General features: G+C 38.0%; 1 protein-coding gene across 4 annotated transcripts in view; it reads left to right on the top strand.

The window, feature by feature from the left end:
* PARD3B (par-3 family cell polarity regulator beta) overlaps positions 1 to 22,132 on the top strand; it is a 916,117-nt gene that overhangs the window by 567,934 nt on the left and 326,051 nt on the right. For all 4 annotated transcript variants that reach the window (XM_036319101.1, XM_036319103.1, XM_036319104.1 and 1 more), the window contains exon 16: positions 6,588 to 6,632. In XM_036319101.1, the coding sequence (XP_036174994.1) occupies positions 6,588 to 6,632 (45 nt within the window). The remainder of the gene's footprint in view (positions 1 to 6,587; positions 6,633 to 22,132) is intronic.

Genomic DNA, 22,132 nt, shown 5'->3' on the forward strand with positions numbered 1-22,132 from the left:
TTACATGGAAGTACCTCAATAGGAAGTAGTGGGGATCTGAACACATATGCATATCCCCCATTCGTGACAAAGGGTTGGCATTCTCAACAAGAATAACTGTGGCTGATGGCAATCTTCATCTGAAGAGATTTGTACATGTTAGCAATATACCATCTCTGTCAGCTTAAGAAGAGCATATGGGGCCCATTAACTCACCAAATCTGCCACTGTTCTGCAAATTTTTATGAAGCAAGTGCAGTTCCTAATAGTCACTTATGTTATAGAATGCGTATCAAATGCTATCAATAAGCCAGGGGATTATTTCCCCCCAGTGAGAATGCATTTGAAGTGTACAAGAGGGCCTGACAAAAGAATAAAACACTTTAAATGATCACTATATTAATATAAATGGATCCTACTGGGGAGCCGATATGTTTATGCACTTTAATGTTTGCCACTAATAAGTTCTCGGAGTGCCATCTTTTTCATAGATTTTCTCCTCTTAATTTCTTTATTTACGGTTTCTCTTCCATACAGTGAACGTGGTTGAAATTCAAAGGCAATGTGTGTTTATCTGCTCTTTTTAAAAAGGTGCCATTGATTTTGAGCAGTTCTGATGAACTCAAAGGTCTACAACCAAGATAACTGGAAACATAGGTGGGCAGGATCTGTGTTTTCCAGAGAGGTCATCCTGGACAGAGGGCGGGCCATGGAATTAGGAAACATCCAAACCGAAGAGTGGCCTCCTTATGAAACACTTCCCAGTAATTAAATCAAGTGGTGTCCATCAGTCTGGAGTTGAATACTAGGAAGCGTGAGCTTAGTATAGACATCCCATTATCTGAATAAATCCAAAGATCTCTCTGGAGGCACAAATCCATAGCACCCTATAAGTATTTCATAATAGTTACAAAAAAAATGTCTGAATTTCATCTTCAGCAGGACTCGGCATTCCACCGGTATCTCTTCAATTACTGTAATATCCCTTTAAGGCGATCAAGAGCAAGTAGTATCATTTCTTAGGTAAAACCGAAGGACAAGAAAGGGAATATAATAGGCTCCGGAAACTTTAACAAAAAAGAAAGCGAGAACAATCTGTCATCAGAACTAGAACAGTAGACTTTGGCTCTTGCTCCATCAACACTCTCTTACATGATGCTTTCGGTACCTTCGCATTTGGAATGAGAGACCCTTCCCACACCCGCCCTTATAAATAAGGTTTGAAATGACCTACCTGTCATAATCACATCGCTACTGTTCCAGTTGCCGTGCTATCTAAATATTATGCAGTGAAAAGACTAGACCTTAGCTCCAGCCTCAAGAGATAACTTTATAGTAGCTCTAAAGCAGTGGTTCTCAACCTGTGGGTCGTGACCCCTTTGGCGGTCGAATGACCCTTTCACATGGGTCACCTAAGACCATCCTGCATGTCAGATATTTACATGACGATTCATAACAGCAGCAACATTACAGTTATGCAGTAGCAACGAAAATAATTTTATGGTTGGGTCACAACATGAGGAACTGTATTTCAAGGGCCAGAAGGTTGAGAACCCTGCTAAGGTAATGTGAGTTATAAAGGAAGTTGAGTATTAATTATAACACTTGTTATTTAAAAATAAATGGTGATGGTGTGTATAATTTTACCTCCTTTTCTTATTTGCCACTGTTATTTAAATCACTTCCAGGCACTAAGCATGTGCATAAAGAAAGATTGTTCCCAGTTTAACCTTTTAAATAAAATGTATTCTATTAATTAAGACATTACAGTTCCCTCTCTTTTCTATTATATTTATTCATTTATCTTCTGTCCTAAAGATAGATATCTGTGTCAGTGAATATTTTGGAGAGAGACTCCTACTTTTTATGCCTATCACTCATTTGGATTTTCTACACTGTTGTTTAAAAAAGCTTATGTTACTGTTCTAAATAATTTCGAATTGTCAATTAAAATAATAAGTATTCCTACTAAGAATAATAGACAGTAATGCAGCTGAAAAATTAGCAAAGTACCATGTTTAACCTAATATGACTGGGAAATTTGCAATAATACTAAAATTTGCTGGGGTCCAACCCCAGCAGGTCCAGGGGTCCCCAAAGGTGTGGATGGAGTCGGCGAAGAAGGAATGACATGGAGGCAGCATTCAGTTCATCAGCGGCCTAGCCAGGATCTCCAGCCAAGTTCTGGTCTGGATCTCCAGCGAAGTTCTGGTTAGGATCTCCAGCCAGGTTCTGTGTCCATGTTCTCTTGCTAGGTTCTCCAGCCAGGTTCCCCAGGTTCCCCAGCCAGGTTCGGTCACCAGATTCCGTAGCCAGGTTCTTCAGCCAGGTTCTGGCTAGGTTCTCCAACCAAGTTCTGTAGCCAGTTTCTGTCCAGGATCTTTTGCCATGTTCTCTCCAGCGAAGTTCTTCTTTCTCTAGGTTCTGTGTAGGTTCTGTGTTCTAAGTTCTGTGTTCTAAGTTCTGTGTTCTAAGTTCTGTGTCCTAAGTTCTGTGTTCTAAGTTCTGTCTCTTGCTGTCTTGTTGCATCTGCATTTATATCAGTTGATTCAATCCTATCAATCTCTATTACAAAGGTTAGGGCGTTTCTTATCTTCATTCCAGGGAGTAAAGATTATGTAGCTTAAGCACGATTGTTCGTAGTTAAAGTGATTAATTACCCGCCTGGCACTTAGTTAAGAGGTTTTATTCCCTCCCTAACTTCAGGGGAAAATCCCTACCTGGGGAAACAACCTTTCTCAGAGAGGAGACCTTGGTTAAAACACATAGTGCCAAGAAGGTGAGCAAACATATTAAGAACAATATGCCATATATGCCAGGTCCCTTGAAACAGCAAGGATGGACCGGCTCCCAGCAAAAATTGGCTTAGATTTAATGGGATAATTTATGTCTGTTTAAAAAAACAACAGACAAAACAAAACAATACAGTCCTACCTTTCTATGAATCCCTTTTTCAGAATAACTACATAATAAGACCATGTAGTCTGAGTCTTATGTTTCCTTTGCCTTTCTTCACCTAAGCGATGAACTAGGACTGGGAGTAAACTGGGAGGTCAAACCTGCTGTGGGTATTGGATTATCCATAAGATAATGATTAAAAAGCCCAGTCTGAAGCATAGTATTTCTCCCTATATTCCTTTATAATCCCAGGCAACTTAAATCATTGAGACCACCACCACCACCAAATTCATAAACTTTGCCACTCTCACAGTTTTCATTTATCAAAGCTTCCGTTTATTGAGAAATATGTAACTAGCACTGTACTAAGTGTTTTTGTACATATTTTTCATTTTATTCCCACAATTCCCTATGTCAGTGATGGCGAACCTATGCCAGGCGTGTCAGAGGTGACACGCAAACTCATTGTTTTGGTTGATTTTTCTTTGTTAAATGGCATTTAAATATATAAAATAAATATCAAAAATATAAGTCTTTATTTTACTATGGTTGCAGATATCAAAACATTTCTTGATGTGACACGGCCCCAGAGTGAAGTCAGGGATTTTCAAAACGCTGGCCCACCGCGCCCAGAAGGTTCGCCGTCACTGCGCCTATGTAGTATTTTTATTTAATTTTTCACATGAGGAAACTGAGGTTAAAAAGTGCTTCGTGCCCTGGCTGGTTTGGCTCAGTGGATAGAGCGTAGGCCTAGGGACTGAAGCGTCCCGGGTTCGATTCTGGTCAAGGGCACATGCCTGGGTTACGGGCTTGGTCCCCACTAGGGGGTGTGCAGGAGGCAGCCACTCAATGATACTCATCATTCATGTTCCAGTCTCTCCCTCGTCCTTCCTCTCTGAAATCAATAAAACGTGGGGTTTTTTTGTTTTTTGTTTTTTTAAAAAAAGGCTTTGTAACTTGCCTGGTAAAGCCAGGATTCAACCCATATCTATCTCATAGGTTATGTTATTTCACTTTTCTATTTAGTTTCTCATTAATAATGATGATAACAGCTAATATTTTGTAAGCACTTTCTGCATGACCTTCTAAGTACTTTGCACAAATCTACACATGTAATTTTACTTCAATCTTATGGAGTAAGCCATATTATCCTCGTTTTACATATGATGAAATTGAGGCACTGAAAGTTAAATTGCACATAACTAGTAAATTTCCAAGTCAGAATTTTAACTCAGACTGGTGATTTTTCATCTGTGAAATGGGAATGGATATTTTAGCTTGAACCCACTAGAATTGTAGATTTCCAAAAATGTTTTAAAAAATTGTAGCTAACAATACTGTTCACCACAGACAGATTTCTATTAATTATATATGTTCAAATAAAAAGGACAGTAGCTTTCTAACATATAGATGTTGGTTAAGTGTTTAATTTATGTGATTGATAATTCAAAAAAAATATAACAAGTTTCTGCAACTCATCACCTTGATAGCAGAGGGTAAGAGGGCCATATTTAAGTTCTGGATCCTATCCTCCACCTAGGAGGCATGCCTCAGTTTCTTTGTCTGTAAAATAAGGATAATAATAACACCTATCTTGACAGGTCATTGTGAGGATTAAATGAATGATAATAAGATATAAAGTACATAGGGCAGAACCTGCAATTACAGGTACTTAGTAAATATTAGCTACTAGCATTTTTTAATCATTATGATTGTTTTCCATTATTTTTCTATTTACTAGTATATTGTAGATTCCACTGTAATTAAGTTTTTTTAGACTTGGGAAAGACAGAAGTTGGCCCCCAACATGGAGCTTAATAAATACAAGCTGACATATCCAACTGGAAGTATGAAGAAAACTCTAACAAGATTTTTAAGCATTTCATTCCAGAAAAATTATAGACATGCAGTGGTTTTAACTAAAAAATAAAGAAATCATTTAAGAAAGGAGGGTTAGGTGGGAATGAGAAGATCAAATGATGTTTAATAACTGGATTAATGAAATAGGACTGACTGTGGTAGGTAAAGGAAGGAGGGAGGGGCACATTACTCTGAGACCAATGTAGTGTTAGGGAAGATGGAGGAGGTCCTCCTTGTGAACAAAGTTCCCCTCACCTTGTTTCAACCCTGAGCACTAGAGTTTCATAGACTAACATGGACAACAGCACATGGCGAATAATGAACAGTTGTCATTGAATATTAAAGTGATAATCATTCAGAGATGCTTAAAGGTTAAGAATTTTGCATCTGTGTTCATGAGAAATATTACTTAATAGCTTTCAAATAATATTTTGCCTGACACCAGTCTCTTAGAATGCATTGGGAAATATCCCATCCTCTGAATTTTCTGAAATAAGAATTTATATAAAATTGATATTAGTTCTTTTTTTAAATGTTTGGTAGATAGAATTCACCAGTGAAGCCATCTGTCTACAGCAGGGGTCCTCAAACTATGGCCTGCAGGCCACATGCAAATACAAATATTGTATTTGTTCCCGTTTTGTTTTTTTACTTCAAAATAAGATATGTGCAGTGTTCATAGGAATTTGTTCATAGTTTTTTTTTAAACTATAGTCCGGCCCTCCAACGGTCTGAGGGACAGTGAACTGGCCCCCTGTTTAAAAAGTTTGAGGACCCCTGTTCTAGAGTTTTCTTTATGGGAAAGTTTTAGCTAAAAATTAATTAAAGAATCGAACTATAGGACTATTTAGCTTATCTATTTCTTCCTGTGTAAGCTTTGCTAATTTGTATCTTTGAAAAATGTATCTATTTCATTAGAGCTGGGTTAATCTGGAGTTATTTGTCTCTCCCACTACTGAAGCAAGGTTCCTCTTTATATCCTCAATGATGCTCCTGAATTAGGAAGATTTTCACTATGGCTGTTGGGAATAGTGCCTATTCTCAGCCCTGTGTCAACTTTGGACACTGTTCCCTTTCTACTTAGGCATGGTTCTTTGTCAGGTCTTGGGTAGTTTCCTCACATGCATGGGATCCTCGGTATTCAACTAAATATATGAGGGGCTCCTCTCAATAGCTCTCTCTGCAGTTCTCTGCCCTGCAAACTCCATCTGCCTTGGTTTCCCTGGACACCCAGCTGCATGTCCTCAAGCTGGGATGTCACTGCGCACTGCCTCTGTTCCCATCCCTGCATCACGCCTGGAAACTCCCCATGCAGTAAAGTAGAGCAATTGTAGGATTCACCTTACTTGTTTCTCATTTCTCAGGAGTCACTGGTCTCTGTTGTCTGATGTCTAACCTCTTGAATGTCATTGTTTAATATTTTGTTTCTTTTAATATTTTTCAGAAGGATTATAAATCTGTTAACTTTACTCCAGGTTTATCAGATATAGAAGCTCAATATTGAATGTTTATACATATTTCTATTGTGTTTAAAGAGTTTTACTATATATTATACATCTCTAGTCCATGAGTTTAGCTTCTCTTTTTGCAAACATGGAAACAATAACCCAGTTAAAAAACAAAACAAAACTGAAAGTATTGAAAATTAGAAGCCTAATAAATATATCTTTCTTTATAGCTATTCTTAACATATCTACCAATAGAAATGAGGTGCCCCAGGGATGCTGGGGAAAAATTTTGTCAAATCCTTGCCGGTAAAATATTTAATTTATTATGAATCTGTATTAATTTATTGTTAAAATGACTTATTTACAGGCAGGCTGATCCTTGTCTCTTTTATTTCTTCTCAGTGCCAGATGAAAGCAAAGTCCATTCATTGGCTGGACACAAATTGGGTAAGAAATTCCTTGTAACTGACTTTCTATTCTCCTTCCTGGAAATCCCTGGCTGTGTTTGAGTAGTAGTTGGAACCTATTTCCATCCACCAGTCACTGAAAGGCTTGGTAATTAATACATGAGATGTCTCTGACTTCCACAAAGATGAATTACTGCTTGGCTCTGTACGTAGTGGCATAATGTATGCTGACTCAAAATGTTTGAGAGGAAAGAGTAAACGTTTCCAAAAAAATGATTATAAAATCTAAAACCTTAAATCTGTATGCCAGCCGAACACTTAGAACAACAAAAAAATTATAAAAAAAACCCAGAAAGTTTGAAAAATTTTCCCATGATGACTTTCACATAAAGTGATTGGACAGAGAGTTCCAGAATAAGAAAATTTTGCTTATTTCTTTCTCATCAAGAAAGAATAGTCTTGCCCTGGCCGGTTGACTCAGTTAGGTTGCTTGGTTGATTGGTTGGAGCGTCATCCCTATACCAAAAGGTGACGGGTTCAATTCCCAGTCAGGGCACATACGTAGATTGTGGGTTTATATGGTCAGGGTACATATGGGAGGCAACTGATTGATGTTTCTCTTTTCCCCCCTTTCTCCCTAAAAAAATATACCCTGGGTGAGGATTAAAACAAAAGTCTTTTTGCCTGTCATCAAAGGGGATTGTACCCACCCACAATGATCATATTATCTTTCTTTAGACTCATGAATGAGATTCCTAGAGGTTCTCTAGAAGGTCCACAGGGATCTCCTGGTGTCTACTGGGGCTTTCTCTATCAGAAACCATCAGGTCTAAAAATCCAACCTTTTTCTCTATTGCCAAGTGTCCTGCTTTCTATCCCTTTGCCCTTCCTTCATCATTTATTCACAGTAATTGAAAACAGTGCAGTTCTCTAGGGGTGCACTTTTGGGGTGAGGGAATATCCATTTTACTCCTAGAATTGCCACTCCAAACAACAGAATGGGTATAATTTGTTCACATCCCTGTTTCTGAAACAATGAAGTCTTCCCCACCACCAGCGTCTCCGGTGTTTATGTGCCAATTATGTTTTTAGCAGTAAGTGGCCTTGCTGCCTCATTACCTCCATCATGTTCCAGGGCACAGTTATGATTTTTTTCTTTTATTCCTTCTCCAGATTCTCTAGTGGAAACAGCAGGGAAGGGCTGGTTCACAACTTTTAGATTTCTTTTCTTTTTTGCTTCTCCGAAGAAAGAGCCTCAGAGGTTAGATCACTGCAAAAGAAAAGACTTCCGTGGGGCTGAGCAATTGCCACATGCTGCTCATTCCCGTCATCCTCATCCATTAAATGCTCTACTACTGGACATGCATTGAGAAGTCTGAGAGGGAAGTTCTCATGGTCAAGGAGCCCCAAGGATAGCCTATGTTATGTTCAACCTCAATGCAGGGTACTGCGGGCAGTTAGTTCTCTGACATAGTAACACTTGAAGGTCGATGCCTTTTTACACACTGGGCTAGGCTGCAAGGTGAAAAGTGGAAGCAGTTTTAAGAATGTTTATCATGGTTTTTAAAAAAGAGCCAATGATAAACCTTCTGGGTTTTTTTTTCCCCAAGAAATCAAATCTTATTCAAGTATTCTTAATTTCCAAACAAAGAACTAATTGCTAGTAACTAAAAGTTATTGACAGCCTTTAAAAGTGAGAACATTGTTACCTTAGTGTATTGCTGTAATATTTTAGGCAAATTTGAATGATAGGTTTTTATATGTTGTGTTACAAAAATATTAATGAAGAATCAATCTAAGTACAAAACTTATAATAGTCTTCCAAGTTTTAAAAATAGCATAATCTTAAAGCTGTCAGGTAGGTTAGTTGTAAGCTCCATACGGTGGCTTTGCTTTAGCTGATGGATAGAAATAGTACCAGCGGTCTCTATATTACTTCCATGAGCCAGACTGTTTACATACATCAGTTGTTTTAAAGAAGATTTGGAGTTATAATAAACTCTCATTATAATATTCACTATCCTTATATTTTAAGAACTTCTAAATCCTATCATAGCGTCTTTGACTTTTTAATCATCTGTCTGTGGAACCAGTGCAAATGCTGCAAAACATACTTGATAACTTTGGAGCAAAAGTGGCACATGGCAAAACACAACGAAGAGGGCTAAGCAAGCCCCTGGAATTATACACGTTAGAGTTAAAGTGAACGCGCTCTGTAAAGCATCAGTGACAGTTTTGAAAAAATACAAAGAAGCATTAAAGAAAAATATGCTACTAACATTGTAAGTTTATATACTTCCAAAATATACCCTCGCCATGCTCTGCATTTATTTCTTCTGGAAAATTAGTCTTGAATTATAAAGATCCTCAGGAACTCATCCCTCACATTAAAAGGCTGTGTTCTGCATTTTTTTTTTCTAGCCATTTCTCATTAGGCGTAGGTGGTGGTGGTGAAAGAGGATTAAGGGTCAGTTTAATTCTGGCAACCTCTTTTAATTACAAAATCATTTTTAAAAGCCACCTAATATATAATGGTAGTCTCAATCTGCCCCAGTCTGTGACTACTAAGCTAGCTACCAGTTTGAACCGTTAATGTACAATGTTCCATGATCACACCAGTCTTACCAAGTCAAAAGGTATCATTCAACTTCTCTTTGTTTCACCTTTCCCTGTCCCAGGTTCTTTCTCCGGAATATTTAGGTTTGAAAAAGTGGTTTCTCTTTTGCTAAGAAGAATACCTCCCTCTGTCTATTTTTAATTATAGAAATGTGACCAGTTGTCATGCTATCCAAGACCATAGTAAGTTAAATTCAGTCGTATATGCTGACCTAGATCTATCACCCATCCTCTTGTTCGGGAGGATATGCAACATTTTAATAAATTCATCTGAGTTTAAATTTCTTCTGCGTCAGCTACTTAGTGTGTAGAGAGCCATTCCGTGCCAATTTCCATCTGTTGGACTGGCTTGGATTCCTCCCAAACTTGTGACAATATTCTTGGCACCCGTTCCTTGGCTTAATCTTTAAATGGTTGATTCTTCAGAGCTCAGATCAAATTGAAAGCTCAGGTAAGATCATCTTTCTAGCACTTTCGGCCTAGAAGGCAGTGTTCCCGCAGCCCGTCTGGAATCAGTCCAGTCTTCCCAAGGCTCCTCTGATGCCCCAGCTCAGGGCCTCCCGCTGGCAGTGCATCACATCTCAGACCTTGGCGAGAAAGACAGCAGGATGATTATCCCTGTATCTGTGCAGGGTCCTCCTCCATGTGCTTGAGGTATTAATATCTGCGGAATGGAGAGGCCCACCCAGAAGAGTGAGGAACAAAATTTTGCCTTTCATCTGGTTCTTTTAAGAAAAATCACAAGTTTCAGAGAACCTGGCAAAACAATGAGGCATCTTTGACCTCTTTCTCTAGCTATCTCACTATTGAATTCTGGCAAAATTCAAATCCTAGCAATGCAGGGGAAAAGCAAAAACTTCAGCAATATATATATATTTTAGATAATAAAAGCATTAAATATTGATTTATGTTAAATATTATAAAGGAACATTAGGATCCAGAGAAAATGGCATCAAATTCGGCATAGCTGTTTAAAAAATATATATATGCTTTAATGTTGACTCTAAGGACTCACAAACAATGTCTGTGGAGGAATCATTCCTTTCTCTTTCTTTCTACATGCTGAATTGACACCTAAACCAATAGTTTCATGCTCCTTGGCATTCAGACAGAAAGGACTTATAAATTTTACTTTTTTTTACTGTGTCTTCATTTTTGTTGTTTTGATTTAGTGCGTGGAGCTGTTTTAATATGTATTGACTGTCTGCAGAGATCTTTGCTGACCCAGCTCTTTACGATGATGCAGTGCTGAAGAAAGCCAGCGAGTTCTTCTTTATGAGCTCTGACACATTAATTAGCAAAATGGACTAAAAAGCTTTCCGATTTCTATTTTAATTTCTTATATTCTCCAACACCTGTCTATAGAGCTGTAAAACAGGCAAGTCTGTAAAAGTAATGGTTGGCAGTAAGTCCAGACCTTTTCTGAGACAAGTGTATCAATTAATGAGCAAATACTCGTTAACAATCTAGGGGATGTCTCTACATGAGGTATGTTGCAGCCAATAAGTGTGTTGATGTCTTAACGCATTTTACTGATGAAGAAGTTGAAGCTCAGGGCATTTAAGGACTTGTTCTCTCAGCTGTTAACTAGTGGGTTTAGCATATGAATCCAGATACTATATGCTTTTGTGGCATTTCATTTTCCACCTGAATGGACCTAATACTTCACACTCCCAGGAATGGAGAAGAATATAAGAGTGAGACAGAGTTCTAGTTGGATGACATGATACACGCATCAAGAGATCCCATGAATTCTTACTTATCTTTTATAGCCTCAGCCACCCAAACAAGGAACACAATGGGTATAATTTCTCTTGCAAAGTGCTGTAATTCTGTGAGCAGGAAAAGGACATCTGATCATTCTTCCCTTTGTTTCCCTGAATGCATGTGTACACATGGATATTTGTATGAATGTGTGGGCTAAGTTGAGAGATGTATGACAGAAAAATACATGTGATGTACATGTGTTATATATAAATTATAGCAAATGTGCATGCGATGTATATCCTCATGGCAAAGGCTGAGGTATAATATGCAAGTTGCTAACCTGGCAGACCTTCCATTCTGTCCTAAATGCATCGTGGGTAAACTTCAAATCTAGAATGTCCATATGTAGCTAAAGTAATTTCTGAATCATTGCAAGGGAATAGAGCTCTTAAAAACATGAGATGATTGAGTAGTCACTTTCATAGAAGAGCAATGAGTTATTAAATGACATTTCATAAATTTTGTTGAGTCTTAGTATTTCATATTTTATGGGATATCTAAATTAAAACATGCATTTAATGTTTGGAACACCAACCATGGCCATTTTTTTCATATTTGAGTCTTCTAATATTGTAATGGTTCTCAACCTGTGGGTCGCGACCCCTTTGGCGGTCAAACGACCCTTTCACAGGGGTTGCTTAAGACCATCTTGCATATCAGATATTTACATTACGATTGATAGCAGTAGCAACATTACAGTTATGAAGTAGCAACAAAAATAATTTTATGGTTGGGTCACAGCATGAGGAACTGTATTTAAAGGGTCAGAAGGTTGAGAACCACTGTAATATTGGATTGCTGTTTTTCATGACTTTTTATTATTGTTGATGAAGAAGTAAAATCTTGGAGTCAGTGGGTTAGTGGAGTTAGTTCAAGTCAATGGAATTGAACTCTGTTTCTTTCCTTATCAATTGGTTAAGGTAACATTGCATGATTATCTATTTGGACAAACATCTTTATTGGGTACTTTGAAAGCTTTTGTCATTTGTTATGTTGGATAAATATAGCTTTAGACACAAGAAATCTATACATTTCTTCTATGTTCCATCTTTGCTTTACATTTTCATGGGATTCAGGAAGTTATAAAAAATTAGCAATATGTCTAGGATTCTTCTTGTACAAGCTTGATTATGAAGTAACCTTGTATTTTCTATGTTGCAAAGGTTACCAAACACTCTAGTCTCTAAAATTCAATGAATCAAATTGAATTAGAAAAATATGTGTCAGTCTTCTTATAAATGAGATGAGATTCTTCACTACTTAAATAGGGTGTATGTGTGTGCACCTCTGAATTTCATGAGGAAATAGAGACTATTTTTTTTTTTTACAAATCAAATTTCAAAATTAATTATTTCAGTTCCACTCATGTTTATTAAATGCCCACTCTGTGACAGGTACTGTATTAAATGTTGGAGATACAAAGTGGCATAAAGCATGGTATCTGCTTTAGAAAAAAATGTTTATAAAGTGGTAGAGGAAAAGACATACCTAATTAAATATTCAGTGCCTTCCTGTTAAAGGGGCAGTGCAGAGACATCCAACAGAGGAAATAGTGCTTGGTTGTGCTTGGAGTTGAGGATCGGTTCCCAGGTTTCAGAAAGGAAATGCTGCCAGAGCAGGATCTTAAAGATAAATAAAAGTTTGAGAAATAGAAAAGGTCGATGAGCCACCACATTTCAGGCATATGGAAGGTTATCAAAACATGAAGCATCATGTTATGTTCAAGAAACTATAAACAATTCATTGTGTTGGGAAAGCAAAGAATAAGAAGGATCAAGTAGGGAGATGTGAGATCATGGGGAACTCCTACCAAATGAACAAAAACAGACCAAAAAAAGCAAGAGAAATAGTCAAGAGACCATTGCAATAGTTCAGATAAGAGATTATGTAGGGCCCTGGCTGCTGAGACTCAGTTGGTTGGGTGTTGTCCTGTGCACCAGGAGGTTGCTGGTTCGATTCCCAGTCAAGGGCAAATGCCCAGGTGGCATCCTCGATCCCCAGTAGAGGGTGTGCAGGAGGCAGCTGATGGATGTTACGCTCTTAGATCAATGTTTCTCTCTCTTTCTCTCCCTGTCCCTTCCTTTCTATCGAAAGATCAATAAACTGTTTTTTAACAGCTACTATATCGGCATACATTTAATGGATTAGCAGGGGGAATGGAAAAAACTAAGAAATATTTAGGAAATAAAAACTTGAGAATTTCTTAAAATTAAACTTAGTAAGTGAAGAAGAGGATCCAAGTTTATTCTCAGTGTATCAGTCAGCTTTTCCTACAACTATCCTGCATAATAAAGCAGTAAACATTCATTCCTTGATCCTGTATCTTCATGTAGGTTGGGATTTGCTGATCTCAGAAGTGTTTGCTTGAGCTTAGCCCCAACCTACAGTTTAGGTCCAGGTTTGTTGCCTGTGTCCATTACCCTCCTTGGGCCAATGGTTTGCTAAGGCATGCACTTTTGCTAACAAGGGTGATAGATGGAAATGGGGTAGATACAGAGGTGGGTCATACTATAGGGAAAGTGGTGGGGATGCGTGTGGGGATGGATACATTTGTAGATTGAAGGGGTGAGAAATTAAGGACCTTAATTGTCTCAGTTTTCTTGATAACGATGAAGTCTGTGCATAATGGGATTACAGAATTAGCCAAGAAAATAATAAACATTATAGGTGATAGGTAACTCATGTTGGGTTACGTTTACATCATTGAAGCAAAATTGGATGGGAAACTAAAAAACTACTTTTATGCCTACACACACATACATGCACACTACATTCAAGGGTTGGGTTTACAGATAGGCTATATAGTTTTTCCCTGAACTAAAATTTTATCTCTTGCAGCTATATTTTCAATGATCTATTTATGTTGGAATTGCAGGGTGTTAGGACTACATGGAGCATCATATGTCTCTAGTATAATCAGCTTGTTTTAGAGGCCTGGGGAGGGCAAGCCATCCTGGTCCCCGAGAGAACTGAGGCTCATCTTTCCTTGAAGCTTCTCCCAGTAAAAGCCTCCAGAATTGAAAAAGCTACTATCAACAAAAGTCCATGTTTTATTCAAAGTTCATACTACAGACTTAGTAACAGTCTGTATTTATTTATAGTGACTATTATACTTTTTACTTTTATAATTATGTTATATATTTCTTTTTCCCCCCCTAAATATAAATGGACAAAACAAACTATTTTATTTTACTCTGAGTTCCAGTGGACCTTTGTTGATGTGGAGTATTTTGGGACATATTTTTCTCTGCCCCCCTATAAATAGTATTTACATTACAAAATTATCATTAACAAAATTATTTATTATCCTCTCCCATTATTCAGAATTTGACAGTTTATCTTTGAAGATAAAATTTACTATGCTTGAGAGTGCACTGACTTAGAAAATTTATAGGTTCTAAGTATTTTTTAATTATTTAAACAGGTAAAAATAATTTGATAAAGAGGAGAACATATTTCTATATATGTCAACTTTTTTCAAACGTGGCTGACTCTCAAACTTTGCCATCCATGGGGAATATGTGTCTTGTATGTTTGGAAAACAGTGGTTTGGAACTGACAATTCTAATAGTGTTTCTAAATGCCAGAGTGAACATCTGCAGTGGAAAATGTTATTAAAGGATGACATGATGGCTGATGATACAAACTGGATGCTTGACATCAAAACTTTACTGTAGGTTAAGCTTTCTGTATCCAACCTTGAATTTTCTCTGAAACTATAGAGGAACAGCAATACGGAGTGACTTAAAGATGACTCCAAGATGCCATCATCAGTCAGAATATTATTGCATGAACTTAGATACTCCAGGGGTAAAAGCAAATCACATTCTCAAAAACATAGTCACTATAAAATGTAACCTACAGTCTGAGCATCAGTTCTCTCTTCCTTCCTTTGTATTTAGCTTTAGGATGTCTTCAGCCAACTTTTTGCAATGAGAATATTTCAATAAAATCATTGGACTCTAGCCTGCTAGCTGTAAATAATGCAGCCCTTATCAAGAGAAAACTTGGGAAGAGGTAGAAAGCTGTTTAGTTCTTACCTGATTATTTTAGAAAGGTTTACATTGAAACCTAGAATTAAAAATCACTCCTCTAAGGAAGGTATTTCATGTGCAAATTTGTTGTGGAATCAAAAACGAAGACATCTTGATTCCAATGATCTAGTCAGGTTATTTCTTATCTGCTTATAAGACTTTTCATTTCGAACTTCTATGGAAAATGTAGTTGCCAGTGTTAACTGGGTGGTAATTTAGCCACCCCAGCAATGATTATAGCTCTGAAGTTTTCTGAGCTAAAAATTAGCCAACACGTGGAAGGACAGGTTTAAAATCCAACTTGGGAAATCTGAAAATGAGCTCTTGCATAATAGATACCCAATCTATTTTGAATAATCTAAAATATGTCAAAGCCTAACTATTGTTTGTAATATCTGAGAAGGGTATAATATTGCCAACTAATAATGGGAAATATTCTACATTATCTACTTTGATAATTTCAGTATTACTTTATATTAGATGCATTTTTGTCTGTGAGTATATATATAGACATGAACTTCATAAGTGAATACTGTTTGGGGGGGGGGGGCAGATAGAAGGAACTTATTAAAAGATATGTATATTTCTAGCCCGAACTGGTTTGGCTCAGTGGATAGAGCATTAGCCTGCGGACTGAAAGGTCCCAGGTTTGATTCTGGTCAAGGGCATGTACCTTGGTTGCAGGCACATCCCCAGTGGGAGGTGTGCAGGAGGCAGCTGATCGGTGTTTCTCTCTCATCAATGTTTCTAACTTTCTATTCCTCTCCCTTACTCTCTGTAAAAAATCAATAAAATATATTTTTTAAAAAAAAGATAGGTATATTTCTAGAAGAGTGTTGTCTACTTACAAACTCTTAGTTTCCGTATTTAGTCTCCAGCCACAGGGATAAATTTCAATATCTTTAAGTCATTCCAGGCCCTCCATCCCCTTGCCATGACCTGCCCTTCCAGCGTTATCTCTTGCCATTAACACCCTCCACCCCACCCACCAGCCTCATCCACATGTTCCCATCTCACAGAGCTATTCACCTGGTGCTGTCTGACCATGTGTTGGTCTTTCATTCTCAGAACCCCAGCTGAACTCTTCGAAGGCCTCCCTCCCCGAGAAACCTTCCCCAGCTGTCTCTCCAGGCTCTTTTCTGGTGTGTCGCCTTGTTTAACTTCAGGTATCTCTAGGCTCCATTTTTATACTTTTTATCTTGTCTCAGCTTTTCTTGCCCAAACTCACGGCTTTGCATCAGAGCCAGCCAGCCCATGATATCCCCCTCAGGCTGCTTTTCAAGCTCCTTTGATCCCTAGTCATGGCTCCTTAGCCATCAGTAATCCCAAGGCCCACCTTTTCCACATACAGGCGGGAGAGCTCTGTTATCTGCTGCATAAAGGGGAGGAGCCAGTGCCTCCTTTATTAAGCCAAATATTTGTTGAGCAACTACCTTGTGTCAGACACTACTCCAGGCACTACTACACATATTAAGTTCTATGGAATATGAATTCTGCCCCCAAAGTGCTCACAGCTTAGTAGCAGCGATAGGAGTGCAAACAGTGGAAATACCACGTGCTTATATATAAATGTAACCACATAGAAAAATTAACAGCGGTCACCTTTACTGAAGAAGAAGTTGGAGTTTGGCATTCAAGGGGGACTTCTGCTTTATCTATAGTATTTGAATTTTTACATTGAGACTATATTTATGTACCTATTGGGTAATGAAAAAATGTATGGATCTTTATAAATGAAAACATTTTAAACATTGTGAAACTTCACATGCTGAATGTAATAATAGAAATGGTATACAAATGTGAGGATTTAGCATGGGACTGGCACAGAGATGTACAGAAGAACCACAGGAAAAGGGATAATTTGGGAAGAGGTGAGAAGCCGAATCCCTGGGTCATACTGGAAACCTATTTGGGGCCCAAAGGTATTTCAGGGAGAAGGAAAGGAGAGGGGACTAACTATGAGCAACCTCATTTATGGGTTGCTAGAAACATGAAAAACATGTTTGGGGAATTTTAAAATCCCCTGTCAATTTTTGGTATCCCAGAAGTCGGGAACTCAGTCTTTGTAATGATTTGGTAAGGCACCCACATCGTGCTGTGTATAAAAATGTTCCTTTTACAGGTTCATGATGCCCAACTGTGTCTAATAAAAGCAGAGTTATAATAGGACTAATAATGAATATGTAAAAATTAAAGAGAAAGCTTAAAACAACCTAGATTACTTCTTGCTGAAATGTGAATTCATTCCCACACTATTGATAATTAGAAACCACACACCCACACAAAACAACTTACAAAGTATACCCCATCAAAACAAAACGAAGCTGTTCAGAGTTACCTTTTGAAGAAAAACCCTTTTATTAACCAAAGTTAAAAATATGCATGCCTTTTTAAACCAGGCAAAGTGCAACTTCAAAAAGAAAAAAAGAATAAAAAATGGGGGAGGAAGCAGATAGTTGTGTGTGTTTTTTTAATTCAATATATTTATTAACTCACATAACAAAAAAAAAAATTTGGTGTAAGGTCATCAGAGAGTTAATTCAGTGGCTGAACAATTCCTTCAAAGACCCTGTTTCTTTCCACTTTTCAGTGTGTTTATTATTATTATTTTAAAATATATTTTTATTGATTTCAGAGAGAGAGAGGGAGAGGGAGAGAGAAAGAGAGAGAGAAACATCATTGACGAGAGAGCGGCCTCCTGCATGCGTCACAAGCAGATAGTTTTGTAGAATATCATGAAATGCCTTCGGGGAGTTGTTGGAGGTATTTATAAACACTGGTGTTGGAGGCTTTTTATTTGCTAACATACATAAGAGGGGAAAAAAATGGCTACAAATGGCTACTATTGGTTAGTTTAGTGACCTAGTGTCCAAGAAATGTTTTAAGTGATGTAAGTGGGCAAACACTTTTTATTCTTAAAAAGTATTTATCTGTATTAATGTATATTAGTAAAATACTGTTTTTCCATGAATAGTAGTGCTACATGGTTTTGGGTTGTTGTTTTTAAAGAACTTTAAATTTTGTTTTTCGATTACAGTTCACACCCAACATTATTTTGTATTGGTTTCAGGTGTACCACATAGTGGGCAGGCAATCACATACTTTCCAACATGTTAACCCTGATAGTTCCAGTACCCACCTGGCACCACACACAGTTATACAGTATTAGTGACTATATTCCCTATGCTGTACTCTACATCCCCGTGACTGTTTTGTAACTAAAATCTGTATTTCTCTACCCCTTTGCCTTTTTCACCCAGTCCCTCAAACCCCCTCCCCTCTGGCAACCATCAGTCTGTTTCCTGTGTCTCTGCGTCTATTTCAATTTTGTTTGTTCTTTTATTTTGTTCTTTGGATTCCACATATAAGTGCAACCATATGGTATTTGTTTTTCTCTGTCTGATTTATTTCATTTAGCATAATACCCGCTAGGTCTCTCCATACTTTCACAAATCTATACTTTCACCTATCATCTAACTCCAATTTGGTGTCTAGATCGCTTTCATGTTTCTTTTGACCCTCATTTGTGGTGACTTTTTCTTTTAATGAATTTGGTAATTGATGTTTAGGATGTTATATTTGGTTGGACTTAATGTGTGAGGATCTTGGAGAGCCTGATTTATATATGCTTTTCTCCAGAGAAGATTTAGTTTTGCTTCTTTATGGTACTAGGATCACTTTCATAGAATTTCTCAACTGCTTAATTAATTGAGAGAAAATAAATTTGAATTAATAATTCTAAGAGGACATTGAAAATTCTTAAATTTCAATGGTTGAAAATTCTTAAAAGTAAAAGGTTACTTAAAAAAATATATTATTGTTATGTTCCCTATCTAAAGCCAGAGTAAAAGGCATATTGTCTTGGACTCCCTTTGCTGAGGAAACTGTATTCACGGAATAAGGTTTTCAGCCCACCCTTCCACTAAGGTTGTAGGTCTTCTTTAAAAAATCTATATTTTTATTGATTTCAGAGAGGAAGGAGAGAGAGATAGAAATATCAGTAATGAGAGAGAATCATTGGTTGACTGCCTCTTGTACTGCCGGGAGCCGGTCCATCCTTGCTGTTTCAAGGGACCTGGCATATATGGCATATTGTTCTTAATATGTTTGCTCACCTTCTTGGCACTATGTGTTTTAACCAAGGTCTCCTCTCTGAGAAAGGTTGTTTCCCCAGGTAGGGATTTTCCCCTGAAGTTAGGGAGGGAATAAAACCTCTTAACTAAGTGCCAGGCGGGTAATTAATCACTTTAACTACGAACAATCGTGCTTAAGCTACATAATCTTTACTCCCTGGAATGAAGATAAGAAACGCCCTAACCTTTGTAATAGAGATTGATAGGATTGAATCAACTGGTATAAATACAGATGCAACAAGACAGCAAGAGACAGAACTTAGAATACAGAGCTTAGAACACAGAACTAAGAAGACAGAACCTACACAGAACCTAGAGACAGAAGAACTTCGCTGGAGAGAACATGGCAAAAGATCCTGGACTGAACCTGACTACAGAAATGGGCAAGAGAACCTGACTAGAACCTGGTGACTGAACCTGGCTGGAGAACCTAGCGAGGGAACCTGGACAGAACCTGGCTGGAGAACCTAGCGAGGGAACATGACTACAGAACCTGGCTGGGGCTCCGGACCAGAACCTCTCTGGAGATCCAGACCAGAACTTGGCTGGAGATCCTGGCTGGAGATCCTGGATGGGCTGCTGATCAGCTGAACGCTGTCTCCGTGTCGTTCCTTTTTCGCCGACTCCGTCCTCACCTATGGGGAACCCCTGGACCTGCTGGGGCTGGACCCCGGCATTGTACTATCAGGGATTGAGCCCGCAATCCAGGCATGTGCCCTGACTGGGAATCGAACCATGACCTCCTGGTTCATAGGTCGACACTCAACCACTGAGCCAGTGTAGCCAGGCTGTTGTAGGTCTCCTTGAGGGTCATCACTGTAACTCTCAAGTATATTTGAGTTTGTGTACCTCCAAGATACCATCATCACTCCACCTCCCCAAGCTCCAGATTCCTAGTACCAGCATTTACCTAAGGGGCTATCTCAACCTGTAAGTTTGGTTGCTTAGCATTATTCGTGCTTGATTTTTTATTTATTTATTTTCTGTTTGTCAAAGGACTTTGCTTAAGGATTTCCCTTAATTTCCTTTGAGCTAAGCAGTGCATTTAAATGTGCATTTGTTTCAATGTATCCAAGAACTATTTGTATTTTTATCACCAGGGTTTTGAAAATTGATGCATTACTGGAAGCAGAAGCCTAGAGTCCAGAAATTGTTTGCTGAATGACTGACTGAATGAATGAATGAATGAATGAATGAATGGTTATCCTTTGTAAATGGCTGAATTCAAATAAACCATTGGGTCCAATGCGGGTTAAAGCGCACATTAAGCCAGGTTTTATCTCACTGGGTCTGGATTACTTTTGACAAGACAAACCAATTTAAAACATTCCTTTGAAATCTATGGAAAGCCACATGACATGGGAACAAAGTGGGGGATGATGTCCATAATATGCTGAGAAAGTTTGAAATGGAAAATTCTCTTTAATAAGAAACCACACAATAAAAGGTTCTGGTTATATTTGTAGTTATGAGCTATGGTTTATTACCCTTTCTAGAGATTCTTATACTGAAACATTGTTATAGGAAGAAATAAAATAGGGTTCACAAAGGAGCTTTTACCAGATTACAACGTGCCCTGTTGTAAAATGGGAAAGAAGAGGCATATCTGGCTATTGGCGCTGCTTATGTGGGCCTTGGATCAGATACTAAGCAGAATTCTTTCTGAACCTCTGGAATGCCCTTAGACTGAATTCCTAGTCATGACCACACCCGAAGAGTAATGCATGAGGAGGCTTTTTGATGGGTCCTTTAGGTACTAAAACAAATCAAAACCAGTCCTGTTCATTCTTACAAAGCTGACCTTCCCTGTGTTCTTCTTGAACCATATAATACTCTTTAGTTTTTCATCTTTCTGAAGACCAGAAATTGATGCTTTATAGAATTTTATGTAACTTTTCAATTAGGTAAGACTCATGTTACCGTAGTGTGGAGATGAGCTTGGCCAAGGGGATGACATGAGACTTTGGATGAAGTCTCAGCTCATAGTCATGGTTGTGAAGAGCTGTCTTTGCTGCTGGAGTCTACAGGGATTCAGGAAACCCTTAAGGCAGGAAGATATTAGCTGGGTCAGCTTCAGTAAAACAGATGAGGTGCTAGTTGCTATTGTGGCTGCAAAAATTAGTGAACTTTTATTTTTCTTCTTCTTCCTCTGTGTGTTTTCATCCTTTGTTTCTATGAATGAGAATTTCTGGGCATGTCAGCCAGGACTGGCATTGCACACACCATACCCTGGGCTCCAAAGAGGTCGTGAATTTGGATCTTTTCCCAGATTATACATCTGCCCCTCTAGCTTGCATTTCAGAGCATATGGCTGTGGCAGAGGGGGCAGATGAGAAATGGCCTCTGCAGTGCTTTCGAAGTGTAAGAGAGAGGACACTCCTTATGGTCTGGTCATGAAGTTGCTACTTGAGTATTAATAGGGTATGGGTAAAACTGTTTGCTTGCGCATTGTCTTCAGTAAATTAAAATGTGTGCAGTCATGGAAACCAATGAGTGTACTGCCTAATAGGAGTATAAACATGAAAAATCCTGACCTCTGTTGTTAAGGAACTTATAAGTCACTCAAAATGACTATAGCAACACCTGCAAGGAGAAAAAATTGAGAATAGTTCATTTATTGCTTTAAATTGTATTGATTTTTCAAGTGCTGACATATAATTTTTCCTTAACATTTTATTTCTATATGCAAATACTTATTGGAGTAGTTAGCTCAGCCATTAGGGCTTCTTTTAAAATTATAAAAATTTAAGATTCTAGAAACTATATATAGGATGCTACCAAATGGCAACATAGGGCAAGGTTGAGACCCAAGGTTACTGTCTAGCTGCTGAGAGGGTAATGCTTTATGGGCCTGGAGAAATATCAAGAGTAAGAACACATGAAGGAAAAGAGATGGATTTTACAAAAGAAGATGTATCATTCCTTATCCTAAGCTAATCTGTCACTTGTGTTCTGGTTCCACTCCCAACTGTTTCTTCCAAGGCTTTCTT

Source organism: Myotis myotis, unplaced genomic scaffold (genome assembly GCF_014108235.1).
Source record: "Myotis myotis isolate mMyoMyo1 unplaced genomic scaffold, mMyoMyo1.p scaffold_m19_p_8, whole genome shotgun sequence".
NCBI classification, from domain to species: domain Eukaryota; kingdom Metazoa; phylum Chordata; class Mammalia; order Chiroptera; family Vespertilionidae; genus Myotis; species Myotis myotis.